This window comes from Desmodus rotundus, chromosome 4, assembly GCF_022682495.2.
Source record: "Desmodus rotundus isolate HL8 chromosome 4, HLdesRot8A.1, whole genome shotgun sequence".
NCBI lineage: Eukaryota > Metazoa > Chordata > Mammalia > Chiroptera > Phyllostomidae > Desmodus > Desmodus rotundus.
In genome coordinates this window covers 153,603,172-153,627,055 of record NC_071390.1, presented here as the reverse complement: position 1 = coordinate 153,627,055, position 23,884 = coordinate 153,603,172, and the positions used below count along the sequence as shown (strand labels likewise).

At 33.9% G+C, this 23,884-nt stretch overlaps 1 protein-coding gene across 1 annotated transcript in view; it reads right to left on the bottom strand.

Annotated features, from left to right (window-relative positions):
* GABRG1 (gamma-aminobutyric acid type A receptor subunit gamma1) overlaps window positions 1-23,884 on the bottom strand; it is a 56,357-nt gene that overhangs the window by 5,971 nt on the left and 26,502 nt on the right. The window contains exons 4-8 of the mRNA XM_024573781.3: window positions 19,752-19,972; window positions 19,001-19,083; window positions 12,135-12,272; window positions 11,891-12,043; window positions 9,121-9,332 (exon numbers count right to left, since the gene is read on the bottom strand). Of these exons, the coding sequence (XP_024429549.2) occupies window positions 9,121-9,332; window positions 11,891-12,043; window positions 12,135-12,272; window positions 19,001-19,083; window positions 19,752-19,972 (807 nt within the window). The remainder of the gene's footprint in view (window positions 1-9,120; window positions 9,333-11,890; window positions 12,044-12,134; window positions 12,273-19,000; window positions 19,084-19,751; window positions 19,973-23,884) is intronic.

Sequence of the window (23,884 nt, the reverse complement as noted above, 5' to 3'; positions counted from 1 at the left end):
AGTTGTAGTGGATAAGATCAAGGCATCACATTTGGGAGAAAGATTGGGCGTGAATTAAAAACTCAGGTTTCAGGACAATTGGAGTTCAAAATTTGTCTCATTCTACCAATGTAGCCACCCTTAAAGCTAAAGTTATATTAGCACCTAATTTTTGTGATGGCTGTGTTGAGTAGATTTCATAGCTTATATAAAATGATCATTGCTTCATCGTGCCCAGTAAAATAGCTACTATTATTATTAGGATGCTTTGGGGCACATATTAACTTTTTATGATAACAGGTTCTGAGTAATAATTAACTAATACAAAGATTTTTTAAATATGGGAAGGAAGTAGGGAGGGTAAAGGTTAAAAGGGGCTAAATACATGGTGACGGATGAGAATTAGACTTTGAGTGGTGGGCACAGAATGCAATATACAAATCAGGTGTCATAGAGTCCTACACCTGGAACCAATATAACCTTATTAACTGGTGTTATATCAATAAATTTAATTATTTAATTGGAGATCTCTATATATAGAGATATATATAGATATAGATATATATCCAGAAGGTATCCAGTGATGTAATCTGAAAAATAAAGACATTTATTGAAGAAGATATAAGATGCAAGAAACCTTGTACATAGGACAATGATGCCTCACACAATGAAGTCCCCTTCAAAGTAGGCACCGTGGGACCTCACACAGTTCCCCATCGCCATCAGCTGCCGCCTTATATTTTCCTTAATCTCATTGATGGTCTGAAATCTCTTTCCTTTAGAAGTGATTTTAGTTTTGGGAAAAACCAGAGGTTGCAGGGTACCAAATCTGGGCTGTATGGGGTGATTTGATGTTTTGCCAAAAAGCTGCATGAGATGTGATGTGTGAGTGGATATATTGTCATGATGAAGCTGCCAATCACCAGTTGCCCATAGCTGTGGCCTTCTGAATCGTCCAAATAGTTTACATGGAGGAATGTTTAAGCTTAACACAAAATTTGATGCAGATTCGTTGTTAATTCATTATTCAATTGTCATTTTGAATGCAACAGCCACACAGTACACATGCTCACTCAATGGTGTCCATCACCCCCACTGACTACTACAGGGAAGTCATCACTGTTCATGCATGAGCATTCCAGTCCACTCTCCTTGGCTGCCAGGTTACATCAATGCCTTGCAAACCATTCTCGTTATAGTAACAATGGCTGGATTTTTTCCTAAACAGATTATATATATACACATAAATTTATATATATAAATATGTAAATATTTTCTAGACACAAATATGGAAATAACACACATACATAAATGTATGTATATATACATGTATGTGTGAATATACACACATGTGTGCATGTATACATGTATGTATGCATATACACACATGCATACATACATTTAATTAAGCAAGTCCAGAATTCCATGGAGCATTAAAGCAATCACTGTGGAGTCAGAAAGGTTTGGGCAGAAATTCTAGCTCTGCACAATAGAGTTGTATGACCTTGAACAGGAAATGTGACTGTTCTGCCACTGTGCTGTGCAAGTCACAATAACAATACTATTGTCTACTGGGTGTTTAAATGAGACAATGCACATAAAGCACCAAGCAAAATATTTGAAACATAGGAAGTACTCAGCTGCCAGCAGCTAATACTTATTGCTGTTGTCATTGCTGGTTTTGATTCCTAAAGAGGATATATCAAAAGTGGCTAGAAACTGTATGTTAAAACAAGTAATAAAAAAATAACAATAAAAAACCCAACATCATCAAAAATGTTACCAGAAAAATAATTAATGAGCCCTTGAATAAAATGGCTAGTACAATACGAATGAAGATGGTGGTTTATTAACTCTTATTCTTCAGTACTTCCACTTGTTTCATGGTTATATTAAGATATGGTTTTTACAGTTTATTATAATTATTGGTTTCATTATCTAAACACGAACACAATGCTGACATTATAAAAATTGTTTTGACCTAATTAAATTCTTTCTAATAATCATGTTTATTATTTTTTGAATCTTAAATTTAAAATAAATATATCACAAAGCCATGAGAATTAATTATGGTATGGAAAATTAAAAATTAAAAAGCAGAGATTCTTAATATTTAGATATATTTAACTCTATTTTATTTCAAAAGAGGAACACAGAATTCAAAACACTAAATATTAAAAATTGCATATATGCAAAAAGAAGCAAATAGTCACATTTTGTGATATTTAAAAAAGATAAATGCATCTTTTAATAAGGAAAAAGATACCTTTTTCCTCATTAGAAAGAAAATGTGCAGCCCAAAGATAAAGAGAAATACCCTAAACCTGAATAAATTCATGACTCTACTCATTTAGATGTTCTATGAAAAGCAGAGGCAGTAGATTATTAAATGTTAATGACAAATCTTTTCAGGTTGACACCAAAGGATACTTGACCAGACTCCGAAATTTTACTGGAACACTAAAATCATGTGCAAAAATGAGACAAATTGGCATTCATTTCCTTGTCACTTGATACTCCACTAGCATAGTTCAAATGTTAGTCAGAGTGAAAGTGATTAAAATACGAGTTTGACATTTGGCAATTTTAAAGCTATGTGGTATAAAACACATTCCATACGTCACTCATTGCCATAGTGGAAATACAGTGTGTCTGTCAGTAGATACCAAGTGTGCATAGTGGGATAAGGAAAAATGAAAGGGCACAGAAATGGAGAAAGACTGCAGGTGGGCCATTTACAGAAACAGACTCGTCTTTAGTGGTCGAGCTCAGGTAGAGCTCTGATGGCCACTGACCACTTTCCAGTTTCCCGCTGCCTCCTCCCAAAACACCAAAAATTCAGAAATTATTCTTTAATGAATGATGAATGTGAAAATATATATATATACTTTATAAGTGCTGAGAAAAATAGTCAAAGAGCTGACACAGTATCAATAAAAGAAAATGTTTTGACTGACAAGACTTACCCAGAAACCACCAAAAGATTAATCCAAGAATATAACAAACCTTATTTATCTGACGTGCAACTATATTACCCACCTTGTAACTTTTCAAGTAAAGATCTTCTGCCCTCTCCCCACCCCGCCAGATAGCAAGCATTGAAAAAATAAATCAGTTTAAGTGATATACAAAAAATTGAACAGGATTTTTTTCTTCAAATGATAAAGTTTCGAGAATATATCATTTTTGAATACTTCAAAAAACCACTAAGCATATAGCTGAACTTAATATTTTAAAAAATGGATTACATTCTCCTTATGGCATGTGTAATAAGGAGAATGTAACCAATACTGACTAATATTACTATTATTAAACTTCCCATTTCAAAAGTTGCAAGGAAAATGCCACCCTAAGCATAGGTTTTTTCCACTCCACTGTTGCAAAGTCTGTCAGAAATTCAAAAATTAGAAAATGCACATCATTATTAAAAACACATAAAGGTGAGTCTTCCTGATGATGAGCTGCCCATCAGCATGTCAGAATTTCAGATGAGTTTTTAAAAGACAAAGAACAACAGATAGAAATAGGCCAAAGCATAAAGGGACCACAGGAAACCACACTTCAGAGGAGCCTCAGGAAGTAGGAACCCCAATGTGGGAGTCGTTCTTCCCATCAAAGCTTCCCACTCTAAGGTAGGAAGGAATGGAAATGATAAACAGAAGGGGAAACAGGACGTTAATGTTTTAAATGTCCATCTCCAGAACAGCTGCACCTGTTTGAACTACTGCTCAGCTACTGTGCATGCAAGGAAGTAGTGGTGCCGACACTTTGGTGTTTGCTTCTGTAACACCTAAAAATAATGAATAAATAATTTCATGCTCCCTCAGCAAGGATTAGGGCTCCTGAATTTGGTACTGTAATGCCCTAGTAATGCCCTCATCATTACAGAGGGTGCGTGTGTGCATGTTTGGAAGCAATCAGGTGCCATGTTTCCCACAGACACACGAAAGTGAACCCTGACAGCTGCAAACTTCACACTTATATTCCAAACATGCAAGGTCCTAGTGGAGAGAAATTGCTAAGAAGTTTCAAGGTAAAGCAATGATACAAAAATAATAATGATGATGATGAACTGCTAGAATGACTAATTCTAATAGTTTAGGAAACATAAGAGAAATTTATAATTAGATTACTCAGAAATACGTGAAGAGATATTGTGTCCATTTAAGTCAAAAAGGAGGGAAAACAAAGAAAATGAAAGCTCTCAAAAATTGCTTTGTAAAACACAATCTTGAGGAAGTTGACCACAATGTGCACAAAAATAAAATACCTCAATAAAAAATATGATAAAAAGAAAATTTGGAATACATAGATAATTACCTAAAATCCATCTTAAAATAGTTTTAGAGGAGCAAATATAAATGAGTTGCAATAAAGAATTAAAAAATTCTCAGATATAAAAAAATAAGAATATTAAGCACCAAAGAAATGAATGAGGTCAATTAATTTTTACACTGTTGAGAAACAGATGATGAAAATTTCAAGAAAGAAAATAAAAGACTGTATATATGACAAAGAAATAATAATCCTATTGGCATTAGAATTAATAATAATAATAAATTTTTTGATGGTTTAGGGAGAGGTGAGGGCAGAGGGGAGAAAGGGAGAAACATCAATTTGTTGTTCTGCTTATTTATACATTTATTAGTTGATTTTTTTATGTGCCTTGACCAGGGATCTCACTTACATGCTAGGCACACCCGAAGGACTCTCCAACAAACTGAGCTACTAGGCCAGGGCAGAATTACTCATGATAATGAATTAACAAGTAGAGGTTTAAGTGTGTTATTTAAAAATTTTTAATTAACCAATGTAATAATTATGAATGGTAAGATAAAACACTGAAGGACAGAATAGGATGGAGACAAGAAAAATTTATAGTTTTCTGTTCTTTATACCAAAGAGTTGTAAGTGCTTTGAAATATGCTACTATAAGAATTAGAAATATAATGGAAATAATCAGAGGAAACTGAATAAAGAAATGGTTAAAATGCAGTTACTTGTGAGAGTTGGGAACAGGGGTACAGGGCAGAAAATTTTATTTAATTTGCACATTTTACATTGTTTAGTGTGTTCATGGGTTTCAACCATGCATATGTATTACTATTAAAATTTGAAATTTTTAAAGGAAATTTTACCCCTGATTAACTGGTCCTTTTCTGCTGTCATGGTGGTTTCAGAAGGAAGAGAAATAGGAAGGAGTGTTTTTGGAAATCAAGATAGAAAAAGAGCTATTAGAAGTGATATCCGTACACCTGAAGAACATTATATGACATTATCAAAACTGATATTAAATGTTACCTTCTCTGTTGGAAACATTCCACTGACCCTTTACAATTATTTAAATAACCATCTTGCTGTATTTCGCATATCACCAATATGAAAGGCCCTTCCTGTGAGCTTTGCCAAATACCATTCAGGAAAGAAGGTTCATAGTTTGTGACACTGTGTATTTATATAACTTTTCATTATCTTAATACTCTGAATGAGAGAAGAATGTTTATTCATATAGACATGCACTGACCAAACTTAAGTTCTTTTTTTTTTCCTGCGGCATAAGAATTGTGGGCAAATACACACAAATAAAACAACTTTCCCACATTTATCTCCACTTTAGTAACACACACTAGCTCCAGCTCTGCACAATATATTACATCTTGAACTATTGTGGCCTCCAAATTTATCTCCCTGCTTCTTTTGCCATTCAAGGGTATGTTCTATGCTATTTCTAATTATTTTTCAGAAACATAGATACAAATATGCGACCTCAATTAAAAACATTCATGGCTTACCAGTGCTGACAGGGAAAAAATCTAATTTTCTTTTTATGGTCCAGGAGACTTTCCACAACTTGGCAGAAACCACTCTTCTACCATCAGCCTAGCTCATTGTCTTTCCTAAGATTCCTATTTTCTAGACCAGCATGGACTAACATAACTGTGAGTCATAACAGAAATATTCTATATCTGCACCATCCAAAATGGTAGCCACTACTCACTATTAAGGTATTGAATTTTAAATTTTGATTAATTTTGATTAATTTAAATCAACCTAGCCACGTATGGCTAGCGGCTACTCTCTTGGGCAACACAGCTTGGGGCACATATCAGTCTACTTTTTATTGCCATATGTGAGGCTCAACTTGGTTCGAATGGTTCCCTCTGTCCTAAATATTCTTTCTAGTTTGCTTTCCTGTAAACCACAACTTACTCTTCAAAGAACTACCTCAACCATATCATACTTTCTTCGTAATCTTCTCTGTCAAATTTCCACTGAGAGAATGTTTACAGCTCTTTGAGGGACTAATTTAGACGTGAAACAGAAGGAAATACACTGTGGCTCTTCCCAGCACTGTGCACCTGTTCGGTCAGTGTGTCTCTGTGTTGACGTGTGAACCCAAGATATTCCAATTAGGACACCTTCTTTTAAAGTGTCTTTTACTTATATACATCATAGAAATTATTTTGCTTCTGAAAAAGTATTTGAAATTAATCATCTAATTGCTAATTCCCTTGTTGTTTCTGTGTTTACTTTATATTTTTACATTGGACTGTTACTTGTATTGCACTTAATTACCTTGCATTTTTACGTGCCTTATGTATTTTGCTACAACTAGATTTAAAGATCTCTAAAACCGAGAAGATATTCTATTGCTTTTCTCTCCAAAGTGTCTTGATCCTGGGTGGTGACATAAATCTCTATCATTTTACAAATTGAGAGATCACTAATAAGTTCTATCCTTAAATGTGCGTATCAGGAGACTGGTGTGGATAATACAGTTTCTTGGGGTTTCTAACTTTCTATAGGCTGAATATTCTAGTTTCACATGAACTACTATTCAGTTGACAAGTTTACTACTATTGCACCTCTGTGACCTTCAGTTGTTTCAAAAATGTTTTTAATTACAAGCCCAACATAGTTAACTTTTTAGTTTTTTAAAGTAGATATTGACATAAACATACCCAAATAATATCCTTAATGAGCAGAAATAAAAACACAAAAAAATAATAGCAAGTGGACCTTTCTATACTTTATAAAAGTACACTCATATTGATTTATCTGATTAGCAATAATACATAAATGAATGAGGCAGGAAGTCAGATTTGATTACTATCCCAGTTTTTCACTCAAAGTGTCATTTATTATTGAAAGAGAGATCATGAATTACATAACTGAAAGGAAAGAAAAGATTATAGAACTTTAATTTTGGGGAATAGTTTTAAAGAAAATAGTTTTTTATTCAGGTAGTCGATTATAATATGTTAACTTTAACTTTTGAATTTGAAATGTAGTGCTTCAAACTCTCATTTTATTTTCATTCCATATTTTTTCACCTCTAATATTTTGTTTCCTGGGCTTATGCTAAATTTTAAATACTCAACATGAAGATTTTTTTCTTAAATAACTATTCTGATACAGTGCCTAGAACGTGTGTCCTTAATAAATACTTGGTAAATGAATGATTAAATAAACATCATAATTTTAAAGTCTACACTCCCCTTTTTACCTTTTTGAGAAAATGTCACATGCAGTGTGATTGAGAATGAGTGATCTGGAGTCAAAGTGATTAGCTGCAGCTACTCATGGGTTGAGTATCCTTAGATGTTATAATATTAGTACCTACATTTTATATTCATAGAATGAAATTGCAGAATCCATGTGCGGTTGTATACTGCCTGGCTTTCGTTCACAATTTCCATAAGTAAAGTTTTCAAGGTAGTGACTGAACATAGCTGTGGAGGAGTAAATGATGAAATAGAAAATCCAGAGATGTGCTTGGCTTGGATTAAAGGAAAATGGTAGAACACCTGCATTTCTCTTTACCTAAAATTTACTAAGTCAATATTAAAGTTGACGCCATTGCCCTTTGGTGGTTTGTCCCTTCAGAGGTCATAATATGTCCTATGCATAAGTTAAAACAATGTGAACTTGAGAAACCCCCAGGTTAATTCTACAATGTGAAGTTCTCAGTGACAGTTCTCAATGTCAGTAGTGTGCTCTGCTTTCTTGGGATACTGTAGTTTTCTGAAAGCAAATATACAAAGATTTGATTTTTGGAGTATAATATGAGAAGTGAAATATAATTTATAAGTATGGCAAATTTTATAACAAAACTAATAAAAACGGGGCAGGGAACAAAGCATTGAACCCTAGAATTTACAAGGTTAGGAGATAATGTGGAAAACTTTATGCCTCATTATATAATCTCTATGGTAGGCTTACAAGCTTGCCTCCCTTGCACAGCTATTTTATACAGTTTTCATTTATTTGGGTACTTTGGAACAAATCCACTTTGAAAACATTTTCTGGAGTCAGCATGAAATACTTTTTTAAATTAATGTTGGAAAACTGGATGCTTACTTTCTGAGTTCTCTGAAGAAAGGAAATATAAAGGAAGGATTACACACTTGAGCTCTGGCACGCAAAAAGATCTGGGTTTGAGTCTTAGGCCCTCCACTTCCTAAGGCTGTCCTAGTGCAAACCACTGCACTTGTACTCGTATGAGCATAGACAAAACTTAGAGGCGCGCCTGCTATTTCACTGTTAGATATTACTTTAAGGTTTTGTAATTACCATTATAGCAAGAAATTATAGTCAATAATCCAACCCTTGAATATCTTAGAATCAGTTCTAACATATCAACCTGATGTGATGTAAAATTGATACATGATTGGGAAGAGGGAGAGAGTACAAATATACAGATACCAGAAAAGAACTGTATAGCTCTGACTTTCAAACACAGCTGAATACTAACATTAAGGCAGAATCTTTGTCTCTAAAAGGTAAATTAATGAGTGGGCCACCACTTATTCAAATTCCACTTCCTCACATAAACACAGAATCTCTTTAAAGAACGATCTTAAATAACGTTTTAGTTACAAGAACCCGTGACTGGGAGAAAATTCACAGCATACAAAAGCAGTCTTTACAAAGGTGATCCAACAGACTTTTCTAAGGGGAAATATAAATACATTTCCTTAACGGACAATGTTAGGTACTCCAGTTTTATTTTCATTTTGTTTATTTTTTGTCAAGTTGCCTCAAGCACCCATGTTAGTGGAAGTAAGTATAACACGAGTGTTCAAAACAGTATCTCTAATAGAAAAATTGCTATTTATAAAATGGAGATTGTTAACATACCGAGGCCTTGCTTTTTATCTTTCTGTCTCTAGCCGTCTTTACTTTTTTGTTGCTGGTGAAATAATGCAAGGTGCCGTATTCCATCAAGGCTGCGAACACGAAAATGAAACACACAGAAACAAAGAGGTCCATGGCAGTCACGTAGGAAACCTTGGGTAACGACTTCCTGGCTATTGTACTCAGGGTTGTCATCGTTAGAACCGTAGTGATGCCTGGGGAGGGAGGGAAACAACAGAAGATGAGAAATAGCCAAACAGACCACTTTTGTTCCTTCATCTGATTTGGCAATATTGTAAGCAGAAATAAACAAAAGACACAAAAGGGTATGATTACTGTGATTCACAGAAAAAATGCTGGTAACCATAGCTACATTATGCTCAGTGTGTTCTCTGCGCCTGTGTGTTCTAATCATCCACATTCTGAGGACTGGCAGGAATGGAAAGCCTGTCCCCATCCCTCCTTTCCTCTACAGTGATAGACTATCCAATTTTTAGCTGCCATGAGGCTGCATGTAAACCTACCTTTGCTCCACCCTGCAGAAAGGTATTTATTTGTTCATAAAAGGGATACTTAGAATACTGCCTTTAACTCTTTCTTCCTTTATAACATTAGCATTATAAAGCTATTATCTCCCCTTTAAGCAATGCTTTACCTGTATCTTCCAAACATTTATATATTAAATACCTATTAAAATTTACTTTGAAATATTTTCTAATTTCTCTTTCGACCCAAGGGTTATCTAAAAGGCCATGTTTCAATTTCTAAATACATCAAGACATAATCTTTATTATTTTAGTAACTTGTAATTTACTTTTATTTTTGTTGGAAAATGTACCCTGGGAAATTTCAGTCTTTTGAATTTTATTGAGATATTAATCAGATTCACTGATATTTCCTTCATGGCTTTCCCTGCTCAAACTTCAGCAATAATCCCCTATCCCATTTGGAATAAAACCCCAAAGCCTTAAAAAGATCTACTAAAACTTACTTATAATTTAAGTACGGCCACCTCTCCAATCTCGTTTCTACCACCTGTCAGTCAACTCTAGCCACAAGTTTCTTCCTGCACTTCAAGCACGGCCTGATAAGGAAGACCCCACTTTAGAACCTTGTGGCTCTCCTGCTTGAGCAATCTTTTTACCACATACCCACCAGGCTAGCCCCCACACTGCCCTGTGTCTGCTGCCTCCTCAGAGAGGTCTGGCCCGACTCCACGAGATAAAATAGCAAACAGTATGTCTACCAACACCCCTGCCATTCCGTAGCCATTTGTTGCTTTCTCTCTATACCTTTATCACTCACTGACATTTTATTCTGTGCTTTTTGTATTTGTTCATCACTTAAATTGCACCATTAAAATATTGCCATAAATATGAAGGTTTTATAAGTATTATTCACTGTTAACACTAAAGCACCTAGAACATTGTTCCTCTCATAAAAAGCATGTGATAAAACTTTATTAAAATGCAATGTTGATTAAATGAGTTCAAGGAATTTTATATATATGTATGTATACTTAAAAAAACATTACATCCCAAGTACATAGGACCCACAATTATAAGGTATATTCCTCAGGTAGAATCTATCACTTATCTTTATAGTTGATTTCCTAATATTAAAAAATACAAATTCATGCAAAAAATAAATCTACATCTGGCTATTCTTTTTTATAACATATGGCATATGATTTTTGCCTTCATACAAACCTGTTGGAAGAAATCGTCCATTCAAATTCTCTTTAGCAAAAAATACTAGAATAACATTTAAAGACAAATATATAATACTCAAGTCATATTCAAAGTAGAGTATAAATAATGTACCCATTTATTTACCTTAACACAAAAAGTAATTTGAAATAATAGTTATTTAAATAGGAAACAAAATTCAGGTATGAGTGCATCCGATCCACTAGCGATGTCTACATTTCTGTTTAGATGCCCAGAGGGGCTGCATTTCAAGTACAGGGCTAGGGGCCTCAGGCTGTATCTTGCCACTTTTATGTGATTTACATTTCAATGTTCAGTAACATGATTCACTTCCTGCACTATTCTTGGGAATGAATCAATTGATCCATGAGTTGTCTTTGTATGTCAATACATGAATGTAAGTTATCATTTTTAAACAAATGTATAGTAATTAGAAACATTTTTATTATATGATGTTGATTATTGAAATAGATTACTAAAGAAAGAGAACCAAAGTCTACTTTATCAACTATGAATTACAAATTACCTTCTAAATCAGTGTTATTCTACAAGAAACTCTCAAAATATTCGCGGACTAAGTACACATTTAATAGATTACAGAAGCCTAGAAGCTTCTTGTTCCTTTACAACCGTTGACTTTCATTAGCACTATTGTGAGAGCAAGGCACTTCGAAGCCTTCTCACTACACACCAGTCAATAAATGTTGGCTATTAGGGGTTCAGCTAAAAAGGAAAATAAAATCTTGATGAAAAGCGATTGACAATGTTGAAATCCAGCAATTATGTATGATTGTCATATGTCAATTTTTACTGTGTGTTTATGCTTTCCTTGACATTTATTAGTGGAGAAAATAAAACATTTTCTAAAATTTCAAGTTCTTTGCAATTCTTTTCCTTTCTTGTTTTTCATATATATATTTCAACATCATATTGCAATAGAGGGTTAGTTTTGCTTGATTTTTTAGTGTAGAGAAATATTTTAATATATTCAACTTTAAACTTCTATCACATTAAAAAAATTGTGCAAATCCGATGATACTGGAGCATGATAGTATATGTCATACCCAGTGAGGTTCTTGCAGGCACCGCATCTTTATTGATCCAAAAAGACACCCAGGAGAGAACAACCGTCAGAATACACGGAATGTAGGTCTGAATAGTGAAATATCCCATTCGTCTGCTCAAGTCAAAGAAAATTGTCATGATAACATAATCCCCTGAAAGAAAAAAAACAGGTTTAATTTGGCTATAAAAATATGTAAAAGTATAGATTCCAACTCATACCAGTATTTTGTGCTTCCTTCTTACCAGAGATTGTGTGGCAAATTTCAGTTGAGTTCCGCAACCCTACAAATGCAAACTGATACAATCTCCAATATTTAGGATCGGCCACTTCTACAGAAGGCTTTTTCCACTTATACTCAATTTCATTTTTAGGGTATCCATCTAGATAATAGATTAAAATAAAGTGTATAGATTAGCAAGATCAAAATCTGTTACCTCTTGCAATATCAACATCATCCAAAGACGATTTTTTAAATTCTTCATCATGTTTGTATGACAGTATATGTCAAAAGTAGAAAATGCTGCATAAAATTTATGTGTACATTTTAAAGAACAATCATATAATCAAGAAATAGAACCTTGCTCGCATCCTGGAACTCTCACGTGTGCACTCCAGTACAATGTTTCCTCTGCCAACTAGAGGAGACCACCAACCTGATTTCTGTGACACTTCTTCACTTGATTTTTGTAACAGATCCCTTGATGTGCATTTGTGAATAACACAGCTTAATTTAGTTTTATTGAACTCTACTTGATTGATGCTCTAATAAATACATTATTTTATATTCTCCTTCTCTTAATATATTTATGGAGTGAATTTTTGTACATTATTTTGTATCACGCAACTTTACTGTGTTTATTGTTTCTAATAGTTCTTTTGGTGGATTCTGCAGGGTTTTCTGTCTATAGAATCATGTCATCTGCAAAAAGTGACACTTTTAATTCTTCATTCCCAAGTTGGATGCTTTTTATTGCTTTCTCTGGCCTGACTGCTGTGGCTAAAACCTCCAGATCTATGCTCAATGAGAGTGGTAAAGTGGACATTTTTGTCTTGTTCCTGATTTTAAAGGAAAAGGTTTTAGTTTTTCACCATTAAGTATAATATTAGCTGAGAGTTTGTCATACATGTCTTTATTATGTTGAGATAATTTTTTCTATACCTATTTTATTGAGTACTTTATTTATTTGATAAGATTATTTTTATCCCTTGTGTTATTAATATAGTGTATTACATTGATTGATTTGCCTATGTTGACCCATCCTTGTGCCCCTGGAATGAACCCCACTTGATTGCAATGAATTATTTGTTTGATATATTATATTCCATTTGCTAGGATTTTTGCATTTATATTCCACAAAGGTATTAGACCCTAGCTTTTGGGGAGGGTTAGGGTTATCCTTGCCAGGTTTTGCTATCAGGGTAAATGTTGGCCTCATAAAATGTGTTAGGAGGAATTGCCTCTTAGTTAATTTTCAGAAAAGTTTGAGAAGGATATGTATAAAATCTTCTTTCAAATGTTTGGTAGAGTTCATTAGTGAAGCCATCTGGTTGGACATTTCTTGTGCAGGAGGTTTTTGATGGTTGTTTCAATTTCCTCACTGTTGTTTGCTGTATTTAGATTTTCCTATTCTCATGATTCAGTCTAGGAAAGTAATGTATTTCTAGAAACTTATCCATTCTTCTAGGTTATTGAATTTGGTGGCATATAGGTTTGCATATTATTCTAGCATGATCCTTTGTATTATATCTGTGGATGTCTGTTTCAACTTCTCTTTCATTTCTGATTTTATGTTGAGTCTTTTTTTTCCTCAGTGAGTCTAGCCAGGGGTTAATCTTTTCAAAGAACCAACTCTTTTTTTGTATTAAAATTTTGTACACTCTATGAATTCTCTATTCCATTCAAATATGCAATTTTTATTATTATTTAAAATAATATATTTTTATTATTTTCTTTCCTCTGTTGACTTTGGGTTGCTTTTGATCTTCTTCTACTTTTTAAGAATTAATGTTAGGTTGCTTACTTGAGATTTTTCTTGTATCTTGGGAGAAACCTGCAGTGATATGAACACCTTCTCATTACTGCTTTTGCTGCATCCCTGAAGTTTTGATATGGCATATTTTCATTCTCATTTGTGTCTGTATATCTTTTCATTGAATTTATTAGAATCTAGTGAACAAAATAAACTAACAAAATATAAGCAGACTCATAGATAGAGAATGAACTGACAGCAATTAGAGGGCGGGGTTGTCTCTGTATGTCTTTTGATCTCACCTTTTATTCTTTCTTTGTCCTAGTCATTTTTTACTAGTGTGCTATTTAATCTCCAAATATTTGTGAGGTTCTTTACTTCCTTTTTGCAGTTGACTTCCAACTTCAAAGCACTGTGCTCAGAGATTATGCTCAGTATTATTTCAGTCCTCTTAAATTTGTGGAGGCTCGTCATGTGATCCAAAAACACATGGCCTATCCTTGAGAATGTCTGATGTGCACGTATAATTTGTTCTGAGATGAAAGCTCTGTAAATGTCAATTATGTCCATTTGGTCTAATGTGTTATTTGAGGTTGACATTTCTGTACGGATTTTCTGTTTAGACGGTAGAGCTGTCAATGGAGTATTTAGGTCCGCAGCTATGATTGTGCTTTTGTCCATTTTCCCTTCGATACTGTTAGTAGTTGCCTTACATATTTTGGTGCTCCCGAATTGGGTGCCTTTATATTGAAAAGTGTTATGTCTTCTTGATGTAGTATCACTTTTATCATTATAAAATGCCCATCTTTATTCCTTGTTACCTTTGTTATCTTAAAATCTACTTTGTCAAATATAAGCATTTCTACCCTTCCTTTTCTTTGGGTGTTATTTGCTTGGAGAATTATTTTCTACCCTTTCTCTTTGAGTCTTTGTTTTTGCCACTTTGATGTGTCTCCAGAAGGCAGCATATGGTTGGATTTTATTTTTTTGATCCAGTTTGCTGCTCTCTGCATCTTTATTGGTGAATTCCATTTACATTTAAGTTGATTATTGATGGGTAAGGATTTTCTGTAACCATTTTATCTTTTGTTATCTGGCAGCTCTGAGCCTCCATTAGTTCTTCTCTTTTGTGTTTCTGCTGTTGTTTTTGTTTGGTGGTATTGCACATTTTTTCCCTCTGTTTCCTTTTTTAAGTTATTTGTCTTAGTTTTGGGTTTTGTGTGTGGTTAACTTTAGCTTTATGAAAAAGAAATTTTCATGTATACAGTAGTCATTTTTCTTTTGAGTGAGTTTAATCTCCATCCTCCTTTGCAAATTCAGAAATGTACCCCCTCCTTTTTCATGCTTTGGTTAATGAAGGATGTGAAGTATTCAAATCCCAATGACATTTAAAGAAAAATAACAAAAATTCCATCAGATTTGCATAAAACTATAAAAGATCTTAAATATCCAAAGCAACACTGAGAAAAAAAGAACAAAGCTGGAGGTTTCACATTACCTGATTTGAAATTATACTACAGAACAACAATTAAAAAAATAAAAACAGCATGGAATTGGCAGAAAAACAGTTATACAGACCATGGAACAGAATTGAGAGCCCAGAAATGAAACCATGTGTATATGGGCAAATAACTTTTGACCAAAGCATCAAAAACAAGCAATGGAGAAATGAAAACCTCTTCAATGAATGGTGCTGGAAAAATTGGAAACCCACATGCATAAGAGTTAAACTAAGCTATGGTTTGTTTCCATGTACAAAAATTAAGTCAAAATTGCTCAAAGACCTAAATATAAGATCTGAAACAATAAATTACATAGAAGAAAACACAGGTACTAAACTCATGGACTTTGGTCTTGAGAAGATTTTATGAATTTGACACCAAAAACTAGAGAAGTAAAAGCAAAAATAAATGAATGGGACTGCATCAAACTAAAATGCTTATGCACAAGAAAAGAAATTTCAACAAAACAAAGCAGCAACCAGTTGAATTGGAGATGATATTTGCAACCAACAGTTCTGACACAGGGTTAATATTCAAAACATATAAAGAACTCAACACCAAACAAGCAAACAGACCAATTAAAAATGTGCAGAGTCCCTGAGCAGACATCTCTCCAGAGAAGACAAAAATGGCCAACATATAAAAAAGATTCTCAATGTCACTAGTTATTAGGGAAATACAAATCACACTGCAATAAGATACCACTGGTTAGAATGGCTATTATCAAAAAGACAAGTAATACCAAGTATTGGAGAGGTTGTGGAGAAAAAGGAACGCTCATTCACTGTTGGTGGGAATGTAAACTGGTGCAGCTACTATGAAAACAGTATTGGTGGTTACTCAAAAAGTTAAGATTACAGTTACTATATGGCACAGCAATCCATCCTGGGTGTCTACCCTAAAAACTTGAAAACATTTATTTGTAAACATATATGCGCCCTCATGTTCATTACAGAATGATTCACAATGGCCAAGACATAGAAACAACCAAAGTGCCCACAGATAGATAACTAGATAAAGAAGTTGTGGTGTGTATATATACATATATATATATACACATATGTATATGTATATACACTATGGAATACTACTAGGCAATAAGAAGAGATGAAATACTGTCATTTGCAACAATATGGATGGACCTTGAGAATATCATGCTAAGTGAAATAAATCAATCAATAAAAGCATAAAACCATATGATTTCACTCATATGTGGGACATAAATCATAGACACAGACAACAGTATGGTGAGAAGGGTGCAGGAGATAGTAAAGGGTGAAGGGAGACAAATGTGTGGTGACAGAAGATGATCTGATTTCTGCTGGTGAGCACGCGATGAAATAAAAAGATCGAGTATCATAGAAATCTTCTCTTGACACCTGTATAATCTTATCAATGTCACACTGAAAACTTTAATAAAAATAAAATTTTAAAAATAAAAATAGAAATAAAAGAAAAAAATAATATTTATGTTATCCATGCTGTAGCTATAATGTTTACATTGTAAAAATGTACTAACATTTTCTATTTTATTATTGCAGATGCTTGTAATGATTTCTGTTTTCTATTAATAACATTGCTGCTAGTAACATGATTGTATATCCATAACAAAACACAGATATAAAACACTTTCTCTAAGATATAAAGGTCTGGCCAGGCAGTATCTAGCATGTAATATAACAAATAGAGACATTTATTGATGAAGATACAAGAAACATTGTACATAAGACAATGATGCTTCAGTACCCCTTCAAAGTAGGCACCTTGGGACCTTACAAAGTTCTCCCAGCCCTGTCAGTCACCCATCTTTGTTAATTGCAGCCCGTACATGTTCAGCATTCTCAGGTGTTCTACTTATTGCAGGCCTTCCAGAACATGGATCACTTTCAACAGATGATCGACCACCTTTGAAGCATTTGTACCACAATTTTATTTGTGCTTCACTCATTGCATGGTCCCTGAAAACCTTCTGAATCACCTAACTAGTTTCCACAAAGGTAAGTTCAATTTAATGCAAAATCTGATGTAGAATCATTGCTCTAGTAGTTGAGGCATTTTGAATACAATAGCCACACAGTACACATGCTCACTCAGTGGTGTCTACTGCCCCCACTGACTAGTACAGTGAAGTCATCATTGTTCATGCATGCGCATTCCAGTCCACTCTCCTGAGCTGCCCGGTTACATTGATGTCATACAAACTGTTCTCGTTATATTAATAGTGGCTGGATTTTTTTCTGGGCAGACCTCAAGCACCTACATAGAGACTAGTCGGGTCATAGGTTAAATATAATTTCCACTTTATGAGACAAGGTCAATCTATTTTCCATGAAGAATATAATACTCTATTCTCTCATGAGCAGAATGTGAAAGTGCAAGTACATCTACGTTCTCATTACATTGACGTGGAAAGTGTTCTTTATTTTTACTGGTTTGTAGACTGTATTTTATTCCACACTTTCCTATTACTAATGAAATCTAGCAAGTTTTAAATATTTTTATTAGATTCTTAAGTTTCTTTGTAGAATTGCTTGTTCAATTTACCATTGATTTTTTGAGTTTTCTCTTCTTTTTTATTTTTTTGTCTGAATTCTTTACATATTCTGGATACTAACCTTTTGTTAATTATTACTGTTGAAAATGCCTTTGCCTATTTTTAGCTGTCTAGAATTCATTCTTTCACAAAGGATGTTTTTATTTCTGCAACATTTCCAGAAAATTCACAAGGACATTTTTGGATAAACAAATTGAACGAAAATTGGCTTGCAAATTCTTGTGAGGTCAGCTTGTCATTAACATCTTTCAATGAGTTATTTCACCATGGTATACTGATTGCAGAAGCAACTTTCCTTTCAGACTTCAGTGGTTGTGGAGCGGGATGGTGGAGGGGACTTCATGTTATACTGTGCCCAGCCATTTGTAACCAAAATGCATGTGGAAATTTTATTCTATTAAGTTTCCAATGTACAAGGCTGTCAAAATCAAAGCTTAAATGTATCTTGTTTGGCAAATGTTATCAGGTCAAAATGGCTCCAAACTTTCTTATCTTTCTGGCTTCAATTTCTTATGCGGATTTTTGTTCATCAGTTTATCGTAATCATTGATTCCACATATGAGATCAGATGGCATTTGTCATTCTCTCTTTTGAAAAGAAAACTTATTTCTACCTAGCGTTTCCAACTCCTTAAAGACTTTGCAAATGTTTGCTATTCATGTAGTAAATACTCTTTGACAAACCAATCTGTGAAACATCTTTTAAAACCCAATGTAATAAAGTTAATTCTTGCCTGAGGAAGTTGCATGAAATTTGAATTAACTTTTTATTCATGGCAATGCAATAACATTTTAACACGAACCTATCTTAAGGACTTCTTTATTTAAAGAAAATATAAAATGGGCACTTGGATAAAGCTAAAATGTACGAAGAATGATATAATAAAATACATATATTCACTAAGTATTTATTATCATTTTCAATTTAAGTACAAGAAACAAATGTCATGGTAATTATTTTATCTAGGGGAGCTGAACATAATCAACACTTCTGAAAATTATATGATTTGATTTTTTAACATTTTTAAATAAACAGGTTTTAAGCCTAAAATTCTTGACATTTTGATGTGTTTTGTCACTTACAGCTTGAAAATTCCAGCGGGCAGGAATGTTCATCCATAGGGAAGTTATGAAGCTGAAGATAACATTCTGCATTAATTGTCAATCTATTTAGATGGAAAATATTAAAAATGAGAAATGATTTCAGCATTGAAGATATTTCTCTACTTTTCAAACACTATTTTGGTCTACAACAATGGACTTTGATATATTAAAAAATAATAATTTTAAAAACTCAAAGTTTTAAGTGGTCACATTATAGCTTTCATAAATAAGTCAGACAATCTTAATGTTTTCCTCTCTAGTGAACAAAACCACCTCTGCATACATTTAGTATAATCTCTTTTTGCAGTTGAAAATTTGTCCTTCAGGACATCAGCACACACGTATGTGAGCTCCTGTGTGCTTGCACACACCCCCCCACACACAATTAGCAGAGTGTGAACTGTTAAGCATGCTAATTTTTATTTTAATTTATCATGAACATCTTTCTATTATGGATTATTCATAATAAGTAAGTATGTTCAAGGTAATAATTAAATTTGAATCTTATGTATCAGTATTCATTTACTCCTTTCTTAAGGATGTTTTCTGACATCACTGAAAATCAGCGTTACACTGAGAAATGTTTCCAAAATATTGCACCATAGAAGATTTCAGTGTATGAAAGTAGCTCCATATTTCTTTGCAACTTTAAAAAATGGAAATGCATGAGTTGATCAAACATTAGTATGGAAAATAAGTCAGAACACCTGCACTTTTTAAAGAGCGTTACCTTAAAGTATATAGAACTCGTCCATCATTCCAAATGCGAAGCAGACGATTGGGAGTTGTTATCCAATGAGCATCAGATTTTCTTGAGTTTCTGAAGAAGGTATCAGGAATCCAAATTTTTCCAACCATATTGCTGTTAAGCATAAGCACTTTCATGGTACTGTTGAATTTTAAACGACTGTCAAACCAGGTTTGGGCAAAAATTATGTCAATTGTGTATTCCTAAAAATAAAAAATAGAGTAATGACATAATAGTAAAGCCACTCTTTTAAATGTTTTCTTTAGACACTTGAATATTTTATTTAAGATTTCTGCAAGTTGATAGCACTTAAAATCAGATTTTGTAAGTAAAAACAAATGCCATAATCTAAAACTTAAAAAAAAATTATTTCTATAAGTCATGTAAAATAATCCAAGAGTTTTAATAATTACCAATGCTTAGTGTGACTTTATATTTTTTGGAAATTTTATTCAAGAATTCATAATATGTAGAATATAGTCATTAAGTACAAAAGCAAGTTATCTTAATGTTAACATTATATTAATTTTTTATATTCACAGGGTGTTTAAATCACAGAAAAAAATTACCAAATAAAAAAAGTAAGATGTAAATATTCACCAAGTTTCCTATTATGATTATTTAGATTACTCTTTTCAAATGTTTTAAAGCAAATGCACATGCATGTACCCTGTTCTTGGAAAGCTTCACAATAGTTATCTTTCATGCCTATCCTGACCTCCTGCTCCTCAAGCCAAATGTCTTTTCCTTAGGGTAAATTATGCTTTATCTAAGCACCAGCTTCAACAAAGACAAATGATTAAACATTCAGAGTCTAACAGTGTAACCTGTGTTAATGACATGGTTTCTGGTTTTAATAGTAAATGCAGATAGAAAGGCGGCTCACGCTCTTCTGATGAGTGGACCAATAGTAGATGTGGTAGACCTCAGGACAAGTATTTAACCAACATAATGTGTCAGAGTTTGGTAGATTGTGCCAGTACTTTGGTATGTAATAAAACAGCAGAAACTACTTAAAATAAAGCAAGAGGCATACTATGTGCCAGGATTATGGCTAGGCAAAGATCCAACATTGGCTGGTCGAGGGAACTTTATGCTATTGGTAGGTAATACTTAGCTGCAGTATGCCAAACCAATAGGGCATTAAAAGTGGGACTTGAGAACTAATTGTCTAGGAGTGGGATTTAGCAAGGACCTGTGAAACTTGCTTAGCAACAAGGGACAGGCTCTTCTTTAAAACGCCTGTTTATGTAAGTGCTAATCACTGTTGAAGAAGTTATGACTTCCAAAGGGTCAAATTCTCCCTTGGGGAAATGTGAAATATTTTCTACTCAAAATTATTCCCTCAAATTAGGATCAAAAAGAGAAAGACATCTTGATAATCTGTCTTCCCAAATCCTTAACAGATGTTAATAATTCAACACTCTTTTAAATTGCTAATCCTTAATAAGTGTCTCACTGAAATAAGAAGGTCATGAAAGTTTGTGCCATTTTATATATAATTGAAAAATCATGTTTTGTTTACTCACTTGAATTAGTGTAATTTCCAGAAAATGATGAAATTTTGTTCTTGGACTTCATGTTCTTATGTAGAGGTTATAATAATGTGCATAATAAATAAATAAGAGAAACATAAAAGAAACTTTCATTTACCCAGAACAAGTTCAAGAGCTTCTAGGATAAACATTTGGAGATAAAGAATAGTACTTTTTACATTTGAGATCCACTGTTATTATGAGACTTACTTTGTCTCCTTGAAAGTTAGATGAGAAAACATCATTAGTAAATAAAGATGTCTTTCTCTTTTTTTAAAAGATTTTATTTGTTTATTTTTTAGAGGGGAAGGGAGGGAGAAAGAGAGGGGGAGAAACATCAATGTGCAGTTGCCTTTCATGTGCCCCCTACTGGAAACCTGGCCTGCAACCCAGGCATGTGCCCTGACTGGGAATCAAACCAGTGACCCTTTGGTTCACAGGCTGGTGCTCAATCCACTGAGCCACACCAGCCAGGGCTTGATTTCTAACTCTATTAAATCAAACCATAATAATGAGAGTTTATGTAGTGTAGTCTTCCTATTACACTGCCAGCTTTCCAATTGTGCTGTGTGTCTCACATTTAATTAGCTAATTCAAGATTACTGTCTCTCAAGTAATAGAAGAAACTCCACATAAAATGCAGACCTGACTAAGTAATTATTGTAGGGGCATAATTTTGTCATGAAATTTGGTTGATCATGGTCTTGTCTTTTCACTTAGACATTATTCTCTCCCTGAGCGATCTATCCATATGGCCAAATACTATAGTGGGCCCAGTAGCAGTCAGCTACAAATCAAATCTAAAGGCTACAGACATGCTGAGAAAAGGTTCTGTATAGTTTGCAGGGCAGGATGAAGAACTAAGGAAGACTGATGTTTCAGTAGAGTGAAAGACAGTCTGGAGAAAAAAAATCCCTTCTCCCTCCAGATATTCAGTCTTTTCTCTTAAAACCTTTATCTGATTGGATGATGTCCACCTACCTTATGAAAGACAATCTGATTTACCCCAAGTCTACTGATTTAAATTTTAATCATATGTACAAATTCCTTTACAGCAACATCTAGATTTGTGTTTAACAAATATCAGAATACCATAGATTAGCCGAGTTTACACATATAATAAACCATTGCAGAGCTGTAACAGTAGGAATGAAACTCATAGATTCAGAAAGACTTTGCAAAACTCATGCATGAGTTTCAATGTGAGACAAGTTTAAATGACTACTTGCTGTCTGAAGTAACATACACACCCACTTCGTGCTTCCTGTGTAAGTAGATAATCTTTTCACTTTGTCCTCTTTTTATTCCCTGCCTCTTAGTGAAGTTTACCCCATATTTCTCCAATGAGTAAAGGGAATATACTGTAAGTTGTTTACCAGCAAGTTCTTGTCTATTTTTCATTCTTTAAACTCCAAACTTGTTCTGAATGCACTCTCTCAGAGTCTAAAGTTAGGGTGGATTTAGTTCCGTACAGTTGAGTCTGTTTGATATGAGACCAGTTTTGAGAATGGAGGAGAGACATGAAATTCAGTTGTTAATTCTTTCCTGCCTCACCATCCCACTGAATTTCATCTAGCAAAGATAACCAGTACCACCTAATTGCCAACACCAGTGAGCCCAATTTAATTTACTTTCCATTGGATTCTCATATACATTGAAAATTAATTAATTCTTCCTTCTTTATGAAGGAGGAATAAATAATTTCTCAGATTGCATAGTATCATCTCCTGGTTTTTCTCTTACCCTTTGACTTTTCTAAGTGTGTCTATTTTCTGCACCTCTCTTTCTTCCACCTGTATTCTATATGCCATCATTTAAGGTCCGATGTGGTCCTTAGATCTGTGTTCTCCTTCATCTCCATTTTCTCATGGATCATTCCATATATTATTGAGATTTTTTAATATATAAATGGTTTAATTTTTATTTTTTTCCACTACTATTTAGTTCCCTTATATCCCCTCCCCACCAGCAATCATCACAATGTTGTCCATGTCCATGAGTCCTTTTTCCTTTCTGCTCCGTCCCTCCACCCCCTAACCTCCCCCCACCCACTAGCTGCCATCCTGTTCTCCATCTATGAGTCTGTCTCCATTTTGCTTGTTAGTCAGTGTGTTCATTAGATTCCACATATGAGTGAGATCATATGGCATTTGTCTTTCTCTGACTGGCTTATTTCACTTAGGATAGTGTTCTCCTATTGCTTGTCCTTTTTTTGCTCCTCATTTACATCTATATCCAGTCATAACTTCTTCCTTGACCAGAGGCTTAAATCCTAAATTATTGCTGGACAGCTCTTCTTGAATGTGCCATTAGACTTTGGGGCACATGGCTGTATTTCCTATTTCAATTAAAAACTCTACCATCTGCAAAGTCTTCTCATTTCTATACCTTGGTGTCAGCCTATGCACAACCAATGAAACTCTAAATTCTGAAGAATTCACTCATCTAATATTTCTTAAATGTACTACTGCCTTCTCCAGCTCAATTGTTACTGCATTAGGTAAATCCTTCCAGATCTAATGTTCAGGGTAATGCAACAACTTCTTAACTGGCCTCCCTAATGCTGGCTTGGCCCCTTAC